The sequence below is a fragment of the Lodderomyces elongisporus genome, chromosome 1, assembly GCF_030384665.1.
Source record: "Lodderomyces elongisporus chromosome 1, complete sequence".
Taxonomy (NCBI): Eukaryota; Fungi; Ascomycota; class Pichiomycetes; order Serinales; family Debaryomycetaceae; genus Lodderomyces; species Lodderomyces elongisporus.
In genome coordinates, this window is record NC_083673.1 from 2,085,803 (window position 1) to 2,099,952 (window position 14,150).

At 36.1% G+C, this 14,150-nt stretch overlaps 9 protein-coding genes across 9 annotated transcripts; 6 read left to right on the forward strand and 3 right to left on the reverse strand. All coding sequences in view use genetic code 12, as the record gives it.

Annotated features, from left to right (window-relative positions):
- Positions 1-1,674: 1,674 nt before the first annotated feature.
- PVL30_000751 (uncharacterized protein) lies at positions 1,675-2,880 on the forward strand (the record flags this gene model as incomplete). The annotated part of the gene is made up of 1 exon (XM_001528212.2): positions 1,675-2,880. The coding sequence occupies one exon, from the start codon at positions 1,675-1,677 to the stop codon at positions 2,878-2,880; it is 1,206 nt and encodes a 401-aa protein (XP_001528262.2).
- Positions 2,881-3,381: 501 nt separating this feature from the next.
- Positions 3,382-5,085, reverse strand: PFS2 (pre-mRNA cleavage and polyadenylation factor (CPF) complex subunit; the record flags this gene model as incomplete). The annotated part of the gene is made up of 2 exons (XM_061119186.1): positions 3,382-4,924; positions 5,030-5,085. The coding sequence occupies 2 exons, from the start codon at positions 5,083-5,085 to the stop codon at positions 3,382-3,384; spliced, it is 1,599 nt and encodes a 532-aa protein (XP_060975169.1).
- Positions 5,086-5,737: 652 nt separating this feature from the next.
- Positions 5,738-6,274, forward strand: ADI1 (1,2-dihydroxy-3-keto-5-methylthiopentene dioxygenase; the record flags this gene model as incomplete). The annotated part of the gene is made up of 1 exon (XM_001528214.1): positions 5,738-6,274. The coding sequence occupies one exon, from the start codon at positions 5,738-5,740 to the stop codon at positions 6,272-6,274; it is 537 nt and encodes a 178-aa protein (XP_001528264.2).
- Positions 6,275-6,540: 266 nt separating this feature from the next.
- Positions 6,541-6,933, reverse strand: GIM4 (Cochaperone prefoldin complex subunit; the record flags this gene model as incomplete). The annotated part of the gene is made up of 1 exon (XM_001528215.1): positions 6,541-6,933. One exon carries the CDS (start codon positions 6,931-6,933, stop codon positions 6,541-6,543), a length of 393 nt encoding a protein of 130 aa, XP_001528265.2.
- Positions 6,934-7,679: 746 nt separating this feature from the next.
- PVL30_000755 (uncharacterized protein) lies at positions 7,680-7,883 on the forward strand (the record flags this gene model as incomplete). Its single annotated transcript, XM_061119187.1, has 1 exon — positions 7,680-7,883. The coding sequence occupies one exon, from the start codon at positions 7,680-7,682 to the stop codon at positions 7,881-7,883; it is 204 nt and encodes a 67-aa protein (XP_060975170.1).
- A 174-nt stretch (positions 7,884-8,057) lies between these two features.
- PVL30_000756 (uncharacterized protein) lies at positions 8,058-9,167 on the reverse strand (the record flags this gene model as incomplete). The annotated part of the gene is made up of 1 exon (XM_001528216.2): positions 8,058-9,167. The coding sequence occupies one exon, from the start codon at positions 9,165-9,167 to the stop codon at positions 8,058-8,060; it is 1,110 nt and encodes a 369-aa protein (XP_001528266.2).
- Positions 9,168-9,744: 577 nt separating this feature from the next.
- Positions 9,745-10,512, forward strand: PVL30_000757 (uncharacterized protein; the record flags this gene model as incomplete). Its single annotated transcript, XM_001528217.2, has 1 exon — positions 9,745-10,512. The coding sequence occupies one exon, from the start codon at positions 9,745-9,747 to the stop codon at positions 10,510-10,512; it is 768 nt and encodes a 255-aa protein (XP_001528267.2).
- Positions 10,513-11,335: 823 nt separating this feature from the next.
- Positions 11,336-12,841, forward strand: PVL30_000758 (uncharacterized protein; the record flags this gene model as incomplete). Its single annotated transcript, XM_001528218.2, has 1 exon — positions 11,336-12,841. One exon carries the CDS (start codon positions 11,336-11,338, stop codon positions 12,839-12,841), a length of 1,506 nt encoding a protein of 501 aa, XP_001528268.2.
- A 480-nt stretch (positions 12,842-13,321) lies between these two features.
- On the forward strand, positions 13,322-14,053 carry NAS2 (putative 26S proteasome regulatory subunit; the record flags this gene model as incomplete). The annotated part of the gene is made up of 1 exon (XM_001528219.1): positions 13,322-14,053. One exon carries the CDS (start codon positions 13,322-13,324, stop codon positions 14,051-14,053), a length of 732 nt encoding a protein of 243 aa, XP_001528269.2.
- Between the last annotated feature and the right edge of the window lie 97 nt (positions 14,054-14,150).

The window sequence follows — 14,150 nt, forward strand, 5'->3', positions numbered from 1 at the left end:
TTACTCTTTTCTTGTTGTCGATGATGACGAGTAGATAAAACACAGTGACATTCGAGGGTAAAATACAAAAGTATTATGTGTGTGTGTTTGATGATGACGATGATGATGATGATGATGGTGATAATGGTGAGATTGCCTACATGAAGGTGCATTCTGTAGGAGAAACGGAAGGACGGAAAAATAGAAAATGTCTCTCGTTCCGTTTGTCCTTTGCAATTTCTTTTTTCCCGCTCCCCTTCTCCCCTTCTCCCCTTCTTCCCTCTTCCACTGTTTGCTTCTATTTTTCCAAAGTAATCGTCTCTTAATAGCCAAACACAGCAGTTGTTATTTGTTTATACATCTTAGTTTAGCTTGTTTTCTTTTTTTTTTTTGGTATAGTCCAAAAACCAAAAGAAAAGAAAAGAAAGAAAGGAAAAGAAGTTCATTAGATTGGAAAATTTGTAGGAATCACACGTGTTGTGCTTTGCCCAGTATAGTATCAGGAGAGATTGAAACTAATCAATGCAATGGATCTCTATGGTCCATATTTCCCTTCATTTCTGGGCACCAGATAAGGCGCGGGTTTTAAACGTTGAGAAAAACTGAAACAGAGAAACAGAGAATAAAAAAAAAGAAATTCACGGAATAAGTTGAAAAAAAAAAGAAAAAAAAAAAAATGATGGCAACAGAGAATGAGAGAGGTAAAGGGGGAGGGGAAGGAGAGAGTGAAGAAAATAAAAATTCACCTCAAAGAGAGTAAAATCACACCATCCTCTTCCCCTCCTTTGGTGTAAAATCCATTCCTATTCTTCATTTTTAACAGTTGGAGATATATACAATGTAAATATAGCACATGTATGTTTGCCGTTGTAGATTTTGTATTCAACAGCAAACCTGTGTGTGTGTGTCTGTGTGTGTATCAGGTTACTAACCCACACTTGGCCGTCTAATGGGTTTGTTGCCTCTTCCTTCTTCTTTTCTTTGCACTTTGCTGTTGTTGTTTAGGAGAAACGGAACAACTTGGAGGATTGGATAGGGCAAACAGAAAAAAAAAGAATAAAAAAAAGAAAAAGAAAACCTGTTAGTCACACAAAGAGCAGAGACATCTCTTACACAAAAACAAATAGGCTGAGAGAAACACTATCATAAATTTTTCCATTTTTTATTTTTTTTATTTTTTTTATTTTTTTTATTTTTTATTCTTCCATTAAGAACAAATGAGTAACAAGATCATCTTCATATTCACTAATTAAAGAACCTCCTTTCCTTTGCCTCTGTTCACATATATTTATTTTATCTCTACAATTAGACATAATAATTTTCACAAAATCCATCAGTCAATTTGCCAATCAATATAATATACCTATATATATACTTATATATATATATATACATCCCCTTATCTCTAGTTTTGAGTTTCTTCTTACCACACGTCTAATCAGCATACACCAGTACTTTCATTTTTCTTTATAACTAAACAAAAAAAAAGGAGTTTACAAAATTTATAAACAACACACGTGGTGGTCAGCTATCTCAATATTTAGAAGAGACCATTACCAACAAACAGGCAAAATTAAAATAAAAAAAAAGACTATGTCATTTGAAAATACGCGTACAAGCAAAGTAATATTTGACTTTTTTGATCATTACTATACCAACAATATCAGCAACGACAGCAACGACAACAACGACAGCATGGATATCCAGCAATATCAACCACTGCCGCAAAACAAGATCCACCAAGCAAGAGAAACCGACGATGGCGACTTACACCAAGAAGATATCTTTAGCACAAGCTCAACAACATCCGTCAACTCATTGTTTGATTTTCCAACAGCATCCACTTCAACAACAACACCCATACTATCACGCAATGAATCTATGAAACAAAAGTTTATCAATCCCGGGTACAAGCTCACACCCTCGATTGAAGAATTCACCACCAAATTAGACAAGAAACTCAATCAGCAATTGAGAAAAACAACTATAAATTCTAATAGTACTACCAGTAACACCACCACCAACAAAAATGCTTCAACAAACACTAGTACAACAAACATTAGTACTCGCAACAATACTAATGAATTGAAATCCAAGTTAGTAGTGTTGCTCGTGGGTTTACCAGCCTCGGGCAAGTCAACATTATGCCACCAACTAAACTCATATATCAATAACTACACGCAATACACAAGCAGAATATACAATGCCGGAGACGTGCGTCGTAGAAAGTCTTTGGGAATATTCAATGACTCACGCTTCTTTGACCCAAAGAATAAAGAAGCAAGACAAGATCGTGAATTGTACGCATCGATTGCAATCTCCAATTTGATCAAGGACATTACCTCCCCTCCTCAAAACAAAAACTCAATCGATATTGGGTTTTTCGATGCTACAAACACGACAAAAGACCGCAGACAACGCATGCTAGAAACTATTCACACCAACAATACCCAAAATGTACAATTACGCACAGTCATTCTCGATGTACAGTGCAATAACCAACACATGATTGACTACAATATCTGCCAGGGAAAAGTGTACAATGCAGATTACGCTAATTTACAATCTGAAAAATCCCTTGCAGTACGTGATTTCAAACAACGCTTGCAACATTATCGCGAAGTATACGAGCCAGTCAGCTGGCAAGAATTGGACGCATACGATGACCAAGAATTGATCACTGCATATGTCAAATGCATCAATGCAGGAGAAGTGTTTGACGTATCGCTAGGCAAGAATGTCACAGCACACGAAGAAGAAGAAGCAGAAGAGGAAGAGGAATTAGATGGATGGTACATAAAAATTATTGAAAAGTTTCGTACGAGATACTACGAAACAGAGGGGAAAAAGTACCACGACCAAGTCAAAGAATGGGAGAAACTGCAAGGGTATACAAATTGAGGATGCAGAGAAAGGAAAGGAAAAAAAAAGAAGAAAAGAAAAGAAAAGAAAAGAAAAAATCCACTGGTTGGAAACGGAGAGTAGTATATTAAAGAGAATCCACTGGTTTGGATTTATGGTTTAAAGTTTAGTGTTTAATATTTTTATTTGGTTTTAAATCGATAAAATTGGGTAATTATTTATATATATATATACATATATATGTATGGAAATTGGTATAAAGTGGGATTTTTTCTTGGATCCTTTGGATTCAATTATAAATTATTTAGAATATTTGGTTTCTGATTTTGATACTATTGTTTTTTATTAAATAGATCTAGAGAATTATAGAAGTTTGAGTTTTATTTTATTTTATTTTATTTCATCTTTCATCTTTGATCTTTTATCTTTCACCTTTCACCTTTTTTATTTCCAGTAATTTTATGTTCAATTTTTCTTCTTTAATTTCTAGGAGTTTTCCTTAAAACCTCGAGCTTCATAATCTATATCATTAATTCCAAGTCAAAAACTCAAGCCTGGAAGGTTCAAACCAGGCAAATGGGCCATCATGGGATTCGTACTGCTCTCGCCTATAGGTGCGCTGCCATCATCCCCTTTGTGTGTTCCTTCAGGCAAAATACCCGGTCCACTATTAGCGGCTTTTGCCCTCGCCTGTGATGGATCTTCCATGACTGCATTGATATTGTTATTCACAGCATAATACCATGCTCCATTCTTTTCATCCGTATACACTGGATCCTTCCAGGCCATTGGATCGTTTGGTCTAGCTCGAGACCAGAACCGAGCCGTTTTATCTGAACCGGCAGAACATAACAAATGTCCCATTGGATGGTACTCCAACGCATGAACTGCACGCTCATGTGCATAAGGTATTTTTTGCACCGCCTCAATTGAGCCCGCTTGATTAAACACGTTTGATAATGCAGAGGATTTTTTGGGGATAGCGTCGTTGGAGTTGGGGATATAGGTATCAAGAATATAATGATTTATCGAGCCATTGAAAGCAGCAGTAGTGAGCAATGAAGCGTGTTGTGGATGCCATGAACAGCACGAGAGATCCGTTTCAGAGTCTCTAATCACCAACATGTCTTTCATGGTTGTCAAGTCAAACACTCTACACGAGCGGTCCCTGGACACCGAGGCAAGTAATCTCTTTGTTCCACATGGTTGAAAACGTGTCGTATTCACAGTATGTTTAAACCCATGCAATGTGGCTATGCATTCACTAACTCTTGGATCCCACAATTTCACCAAATTATCCTTTGATCCACTAACAATTAAACCCAAGTCCTTGTGCCAATCCGCACTCTTGACTTCCCAGTTATGTCCCAGTAAACTACGCTCTTCTTTCCCATTATTGAAATTCCAGATTTTAACCAAAGAATCATCTCCACAAGTGAGAAATTTGGAGTCATTTGGCGAAAATGCGATATCTCTAACACAATTTGCATGGGCCGTGATGTTGTTCACATTATTGAAATTCGGTTGCCAATACTTGACCGTCCCATTTTGATCACCACTTAATAACCACTCATCATTATTCAAGTATTGCATTGTCAATATAGGCGACTCATGTGCTTGCATAATAGTCTCAAAATTAAAAGTCATACCATTCCAAAGTGTAAACTCGCCAGAATGCGCTGCAACCAATAATCTCCGCCCTTCGGGTGTCCATTTCACAGTGTTGATATTGTGCTTGACTTTACTTGAACTCAAGTGAACAAATTTGGAATCCACATCCAATGCGGCAAGATTAGCTTTGTTATTCTTTCGGTTACGATTGAAACTTGAAGAGTAGGCCAAGGTGGGAAGTAGATCAATTAAATATGAATTATCAGGACGCACAACGCCAATCGACTGTTGTGATGAGGTATTCTTACCAATCGATTTTTCAATGTACCATCGTGCCATATTATTCCCGTGGTCTGTGATTCTTCGAAACGCTTGTTTCTTTTCCTGGTTTACAGGTTGATTGTCCGAGCTCTGCTGTGAAAATTGTTGTTGAAATGATGAAGGGTCATTATGCTGTTGTCGTGCAAGTCGACTAGGATGTATGTGATTATTATTGTTATTGGAGTTGTTGTAATTATTATTATTATTACTACTACTACTACTATTATTAGTGTTATTACTATTATTGTGATAATACTTGTTATTATTCAGGTGATATCCCTGATTGTTATCATTGCTTGTCCCATAATTCATGATTGCGTTCTTGCAAGGCTAGTTTATTGTATAGTTTCTTCTATAAATTTTGGGGGTCAATCAATTGTGCAAGAGAGAATAATATTTGAAAAACAAGTTGAATCGAAGAAAAAAAAAAATAAAAAATCACAGTAGCACAAGTAGCACAAGTAGCACAAGTTGAACAGGAATGCTGAGTATATACGCGCACGTGACTGATAAAGTAGTAATAATTTTAATTTTAATGTAGTACATTTGGAGACACAGTTTCTGCAAAAGCCAAATTAATTGTTTTCTTCTTTTTTTTTTTTTTCATTTTCAATTGTGTTTCTTTCTCCTATCTATTCAAGTTTATTTGCTGATGGACTAGCTTTGAAACAATAAATGTAGAATTATCGTATGTTGATGAGAGCCACAGTTGTCATCTGTCATATTTTTTTTTGTCTGTTTTAGTCAAGAAAGAATAGAATTTTCAATGCATGTAAAGAAACAAAGAATTTAAACCCAATATTACGTAAGCGCTATAATCCTCTTTATATATTTTCTCCACCCATGTGCTATATCCTCAGCCTACACAACAAATGAATATATATAAACCGTATTTGTCTCACCAACAAATTAGGTATCTTCTTCAAGTATCCAACATAGTAACAACATCACAACATTGCAAATCATGGTTGAAGTGTACTACCACGATAACAACGACACCGTCGACAATTTCACAGAGCCGCATAACTCGGGCAAACCAGTCTCGTTTGAAGAACTAGCCCTGATTGGAGTCATCTACAAAAAAATTACTACCCAAGAGGACCTCGATGCCTTGGCTACACAACGTGAATATAAGAACCGAGACATTGTTAATCTCAATTTGGCAGCGTTCAACAATGACTTGGATGCGTATAATGCCAAGATGCAACAATTTTACAAAGAACATTACCACGATGACGAAGAGATTAGATACATTATAGATGGTGAGGGATATTTCGACGTGAGAAATAAAGGAGATGAATGGATCAGGGCCAAGTTGGAGAAGCATGACTTGTTAATTTTGCCCGCTGGTATTTATCATAGATTCACTTTGACTGATGGCTTGAAATATGTCAAAGCAGTGAGGTTGTTTAAGGACGAACCCAAATGGGAGGCAATCAATAGAGATTCTGGTAAAGAGAGCGAAGCCAGAATATCTTACGCTAAAACTATTCTGGTTTAGAAAATTGCTGTGGGCAATTTTTCTAATTTTCGTTGTGTTTTGTTTTATTTTATGTATTTTTTGTTCATTTTCCATTTTTTATTCTTTTAGAATAATCATTTAGAATCATCAGATTACCAATATTTATTAGATTTATACGAGACAAGAGTCCTTTAAAGCTGTGGATTCTGGAGAACTAGAAGCTTTATTTAGTTCTTTTTTTCTTTCTTTTTTTCTTGCGTTCTTGTTGTTTTGTTTTGTTTTCCTTTTCCTTCTCCTTTTTGCTCTCAACCTTTGACAATCTTGATCTTATTACTACTAATCCAACTCTCCAATTTCTTTCGACTCTTTTCCAATTCGTCATCAACTTCCTTTTTCAGTTTTATCAACTGATTTTTTTCATCATGCAAGATCTTTATCACATCATCAATAGATTTTTCAACCAATACACCACCAATCATCTTGTAACATTTCCTCTTCCCCACCTGACGCTCTTCAGGTGGTATACTGCTCAATGTCTGATCCACTATAATATGTTCTTGTAGTTGTGATGCTAGCGTCCCGGACTGGGACTCTAGTTGCTGGATCAACTGTTGCGACTTGTTATATTCTTGCTGGAGCAATTGAGATTTTTGCTCATCTACTGCTGTAGCTGACGAACTACTCTTATTCAGACTCATTTGGCTATTTGGAGTAAAAGTGAGTAAGAAGTGGTATAGGTTAGAGGGAATGACTTAGGGTAAACTTTTGAAGTGTAGGAACTGGGAGAAGAAAACAAGATCTGAAAGTATATGCTCTTTAAAGATAAACTATACAAATCTTTAAATGTTGGTGGGTATGCTACAACACGCATTAACATCAAGCGAAAGAAATAATAATAAAAAAAAAATCAAGAAAAAAGTAAAAAGAAAAAAAGGGAAACAAAACTCATCCACTTGGTAGCGAGTTTTTTACCCTCCCCCTACCCCCGCTCTTTTACTCCTACTCTCCCTCTTATGCAAGCAGCCTCCATAAAAGTTAAATCATACTGATCTCCACATCTTCATGAATAATCGTACATGACATTGATAACCACTGCCCTAGAATCCAATCAAACACCTGGTATAGTCATTCAAGTTGAGATATGTGGTTCTAGATCCATCCTCCTTTTTATATTATATTCCTTAATAGTGAATCAATATATAGCAAGTATAAGTCAGTATATATATATATGTATATACAGATGTATACACAGATGTATACACAGATGTACATACACAGTAAGTGAATTTACAATAAGTATATATACCTCAACAATCCTCTTAATCCTCTTAATCTTTTACATCCTTCTCCACTTCTTCTTCTACTTTTTCCTCCTTGTCGTATCCTTTATTTTTATTTCAAAATTCTCAATTGATTGATAAACTAGGAGATTATAGCTTGTAAGATGTCATTGAGAAATCCTTTAAACAATTCCGCAGCTGCTACAAACAAAACCCTAGCCGCCGGTGCAATTGGCGTTGGTGCATTTTTCCTATTGATGGCACGTTATTATCCTCAACAAAATAGATTCAAGACCATATTTGAAGAAAGTGACGAGTATTTTAGACAAGAGCACCCAAAAAAATTCAAGAGAAGCGAAAAAGATTAAGATGCCCACTTCAAAAGAGAAAAAAAAAGAATAAAGCTGGAACCAATTGAGCGGTTTGAAATTGATGATTCAATTATTTGGATTGATCAATTGAATTTATATGGGCTGATTTATATTGATTGGTATCTATGTATTGAGATTATAACGAATATAATATATTGTTTAAACTTTTATTCATTCGTCTTCTTCTTCTTCTTCATCATCATCATCTTCTTCTTCTTCTGGTTTCACTTTATCCAAATTTGCCAACAAATCGTTCAATTTCTTTGCGCTGGTTTCAAAGTACTCCTTTTGAGCTTGCACCATTACCTTCAACAAGTTAATGTTTTTTGATGGTTTCAAAATCTTTTTCATTTCAATCACTGCCAATTCAGTGGCACTAACTAATTCATCTTCCTTGGCAATTAATTCTTCATTTTCTGGATCCGTGGCCTCGTGTTTGCTTCTCAATTGATCAAATTGACTCCTTGTCAAGTATACTTTTTTGCGCAATTCATTAACCTTGATAAATTGTTGGTTTAAGATTTCGACTAATTGATTGTTTAAACCTTTAATTATCTTGTCGTCCTGAACCAATCTGGCTGCAGCAATTTCATGGTATGTGGATGAGATTTGCAAAAGGACAAATGATAATGGGTTCAGCTCCTCGGATTTGGCTTGTAACTCTTCGCTTTGCTTGGCCAAGATTTCACTCAAGTGACCAAACAAAGTTCTTGGAATACCACCAGAGGTTGGCTGAATAGTCACCAAAGAACCATCGGCCTCTGCCTTTCTAACCTCTCCTTCTTCGCCTTCTTCCTCGTCATCACCAGCATCTTTACTTGCTTGGCCCAATAAAACTTTCTCCAACTCCTGTGGTGATGATACATTCTTTAACTGCTTAAACTTGGCACCGATACTATCACCAATATGCGCATCTTTCAACTTGTTAAAAGTGGTGTTTCCTGGTGGATAATCGTAACTCAATTGTCCATACGTTGAGTTATTACTCTGGATTAATTCTGTATACAATTTTAATAATAAGTCACAGTTAACCTCCAATTCCAAATAGTCCTTTGGCAATTCACTCACTTCGATATTAGGAGGCAATGCTGAAACATTAGACGCCAACTGTTGAACTTGTTTCAATTGTTCATTGAGCAATTGCTGAGTTTTGTTGGTGAATGGCTGAATCGAGTCCTTGAATTGTTGATCAACTTTGCTGAATGATTCACGCAACAGGTCCACGGTTGGCAAGGACTCTTGGATCGACTTAAGGTCAAATGATGGAAATTTGAAGGACATTGTAAATAGTAGTGGCAATCTTCTATAGTTATAATTCTTGTTGTAGTGTTATCTGTGACTGAGAAAAGTTCAGATTATCGAGAGTTTCACAGGTGAAGGGGGGGGGGGGGGGGGGGACAGAATAAGAATGGGACGCACCAAATAAATTATCAACTTCATTTTTCTTTTTTTTATTTTTATTTTTATTTTTTTTTTTAATTTGAAAGATAACTTTTACAAATCAGCCATTTCCTTTATCTTTCTAAGAGATACATTGCAAGTATTACAGGCACATACAATATTCTATAATACCATTTATATACAATTGTTTGTGTCGATTTTTGCATAAGACCCATTCGTTGTTATATAATGATTACCGAAACATATTGAGTTCCTCTTGATTACATGAATTTTAGTGTGTGCTTGTAATCGCTATCAGCATCATTAACAACAATATCATCATCATCATCATCATTATCATTATCATTATCATTATTAGTATTATTGGTATTGATAGTTGCTTAAATTTTTTTTATTTACTCCTTTTTTTTTTGATCATCATCACACATTCCACCATAGTTGTGCTATAAACAGAAAAATGACTCTGATTGCAAAGCAAGATACGTCCGTTGAGCCCAAGCAGAAAGCACAAACTTCAGCTGCTGCTGCTGCTGCTGCACCATATTATAAGAAACAAGCAAAGTACCATGATAAACGAACAACAACAAACAAGGCACATTTGGTAGATACCATTATTCGTCATAGAATATTGGACTCTATTTTCTACAAGCAACACCTTTACCTTGCGAATGAAGCAACTATACTTCAAGTTATTACAAAACACGTACATTATATAGGCGGTGTTGATTCTATGGGCCGTCCATCACCTTTTATCCAGTGTTTGTTTCGACTACTAGAGCTCAATCCATCAAAAGAAATAGTCCATGTATATCTACATCAGCTTGAGTTTAATGAGTTCAAGTACCTTTTGGCATTGAGTTTGCTATTTGTTAGATTGACATATCCAAGCGAAGAGGTATATAGTATATTTGATGAGTTTGCACAAGACTATAGGAAGTTGAGGTACAAGATGAAAGTACCTGATTTTGATGAGAATAAACTTGCAATATTTTACAAAATAGGGTATATGGATGAGTTTTTGGATGATTTGTTGATGAAGGAGAGGGTGGTGGACCTATTATTACCGAGGTTAACCCTGAGGAACACTTTGGTCGAGCAAGCATTAGCCGTGCCGAGGAAGTACTATGTTGATGAGACTCTAGCTAAACAGGAGGATGATTTATCGAGCGAAGAGGACGAAATAGAAGGGGCAGATGAAGAAGAAAAAGACGAAAAAGAAGTATAAGAAGGTATAATGTACTAAAGTTTTAAAAGTCATTGCATGGACTTTTCATGTAACAATGTATTCTTGACTCTTTTGTGATTGGTCATTGATATAAAATTTGGTGTACTGTAAACCTTTCTCAACTGCTCTAGTTTGAACTACCCATCCTTTTTCTTATAGATATCAAGACGATAAGTCAAACGAAAAAGTAAGTCTGGATAATTCTCTTGTTCATTTCTAAAGCAGGATAAAAGAAAATGGTAATTAAAACCTACTACTTTTCATTTGCCCCAACCAAAGTTGAAGAATTGTTTAATATGATCCAGCTGTCAAGCAATACACATCTCCCATTTTTCAGCTCTCCTTCTTCTAAATTTTTTCTTCATTTTTTTTTTCCTTTTTGGTATTCTGTATTTAATCATGTTATTTTAAATCTAGATGGACGCGTAGTTTTCACATCCTTGGAATGGAGGACCCTTGTAATTTGGAGGTAAGAAGGTGCACACACGCAAAAAAAAAAGAAATGGGATCACAAGAGAGGTAGAGAGAGAAAGAGCAAGAACTGAAAACACGGATTTGATAAAAATTATTTGAAATTATTGAGCGCAATTCCACAAAATCTAGAAATCGGTAATACCTTTTTCGTCGTCAGCTTTTCTCTTTCACTTCTCCACCTCGAGAGATCTCTCTAAATCCACCCCTCGTCCACCCGTCCACCTTACAGCCAAAACACATACACACTTTAGAGCCACAAGCATCACAAGTATCATTCCTTGGCACCTGTCATACTTATCCTATACTACTATAGTACTGTCCAACATCTACTCCTCAGAAATACTCCAAAATGGCCGTGACGAACTTGTTAGAGCAGAATGACCGACATTCAGAAGCAAGCATGCATGCCATATCCAAGACAAAAATTATATTTGTTGTCATTTTGTTTATTGTCTCGTTGACGGCGTTTGTTCTCCAGACAGAATTTACGTCACAAGCTTACAAGCTAAAATTTAGTGAACCGATTCTACTATTGACAGTTACACACGGCTCGTGGTGGATTCTTTGGCCGTTGCAGGTAATTTTTGTTTCTCTTTGGCGAACGGTTGAGAATAGACGTAGTTATAGTCAAAAATCCATAAGTGTAAGCAACCTGACTGGGGCAAATATACAATACCAGAGGTTACAACACAGTCCAAGGGCAGCAACAGAAGACAACAACGATGTTGAAGCAAGCTCAAATCTAAATGAACAACAAGACATTCCGTTGCAAAAAGTTGGTGTAGTGGTTTATTTCAAAAAATATATTGTGAAACAGCTTCACAATGTTTACCACACAGCAGTGTTGATTTACGAGTCAAATGTTAATGAAAATCGATCAACTACTTTCTTAAACCAGATCATAGCAGATAGCGCACATATTTCAGGCGGATCTTCGGTAAGTGCATGCATCAAATCCTTTTTCCAAACACCGGCAATAAAGTACATCGTGACAAAGGCATTGATTGTCACTCTAGTGCTTACTGTAGCTGGCTTCACTTGGTATGGGGCAATGAGTATGACCTATGCTGCAGATGTTACCGCCATCTACAACTGTTCGGCGTTCACCGCATATGCTTTTGCCATTCCGTTATTAAATGAAAAATTTTCCTGGTTGAAAGTCAATTCGGTTATTATTGCAATTGTTGGTGTTTTTATTGTATCTTACTCATCGTCTAGCGATACTTCACCCGGTGAAGAAAAAGGAAAAGAACCTGACTCTGATAATCCATACCCGTACAGATTTTGGGGTAATTTAATCATATTCATTGGTGCTATACTCTATGGATACTACGAAGTCTTGTACAAGAAATATCTTTGTATTCCTGCACACTTGACCAAGATCATTACTCCCAGAAGACAATCTACATTTGCCAATTTTGTCATGGGGTTTTTTGGGGCATTCACGTTGGTAATATTAATGACACTAATCTTTGTACTTCACATTTTTCACATACATAGGTTCAACTTTTTCAACTATGGCGAAAACACGCAACGGATCTGGCTCTATATCTCAGGATCTATAGTGAGCAACTTGTTGTTTAGTGCTTCATTTTTGTCACTAATGGCCTTGACAAGTCCCGTGCTATCATCCGTGAGCTCATTGTTGACCATTTTCCTCATTGGGTTGGTAGAATGGTGGGTATTTGATAATGCTTTGGATATCCAGCAAATCATTGGGGACTGTTTTGTTATAGTTGGGTTTGTTATGTTAACAATTGCATCATGGAAAGAGATTAGTGAAGGTAATGAAGACGATGACGTTGAAGCGGTGAGTACTTACTCGTTTCCCTTGAGTACTGATGGAACTAGGTAAACAATCAAAATGAATAGGTTTCAGTTTTTTTATGTATTAATCTTTTTTTTCATTATTATTATTATTATTATTTCCTTTTTATCTGATATTGAGAAGAAGAGGAAAAGAAACGAAATGAAAAGTCATTAGATTAGAAGAAAAGCAAGAAGGAAGAAACGACAATTAAAACGTCAATCGTAGTCTTTTCTTGGTGTAGTTTTAATTTCAGAGGTTATAAAGACTATATAACGTGCCTACTTTTATTTGTAATGACTCTCATTTTGGGGTTTTTTTTCTTTGGTTTATTTTTCTGTAAAATTAATTTTATTTCTCAGTCATTTCAATTCCTTTTCCTTTGCCGTTATCATACAAACGATTCATCCCGCACTCTCCAGTCTTTTCATAAAGTAAAATACACATAAATCTATATACGTATATACTTATATTTAAACCTTTGCAATTTTTTTTTTTTCATTTAAACACCAACCTAATTTACTCACTATGACAGTAGACGACCACGATGTTTCCGGCTTTCAAGGTTTAATGAGCTCCTTAAACCTTGATCCTACACAATTCAAACAATATGATCCACTATTATTCCCACAGTTCACATTCCAGCAACTTCTGAATCTCAAACTGGAAATTGAATCGCAATTGAGTATTTTGGGTAATTTGTTGTCACAAAAGTATGGCGCAGATATGAATACCCCATTAGTGTCACCGGATGGATTCCCTCGTAGTGATATTGATGTGGTTACGATTCGACTTTTACGGGTGCAAATTATTCGATTAAGGAATGATTACAAGGACGTGCTCAAGGTTCTTGAGAACAAAATGGAAGAGGAGTTCAAGAGACTCCAAGCAGAGGAACCCGAATCAGCTAAACTGGATGCGACAAAAGAGAGTCATCAGAAACAAGGAGAAATGGCTGGATCGGCTTTAGAACATACATATACTCCGTTTGCAATTGTGAAAGAAGTTATAGCTGGTGGACCAGCAGAAGCAGCGGGTTTGGAAGAAGAAGATAAGATTGTTTTATTTGATGGTGATATACATTCTCTGAATAACGAAAGCTTACAAAGATTAGTTGAACGAGTGAGAAGGAAAAATGGACTGAACATACTGATGAAAGTGCAGCGACGTGAGAAAAGTATCAATTTAACCTTACGGCCAACTGATCAGTGGGGCGGTAAAGGCTTATTGGGATGTCGGATCGTTCCAATTAATAGTTGAAGATCTTTCCTTAAGCCGAACTTATTCAACATATGCAAATCGTATTACAAACACAAGCACAAGCACAAGCACATACACATACACATACCGCCTATGC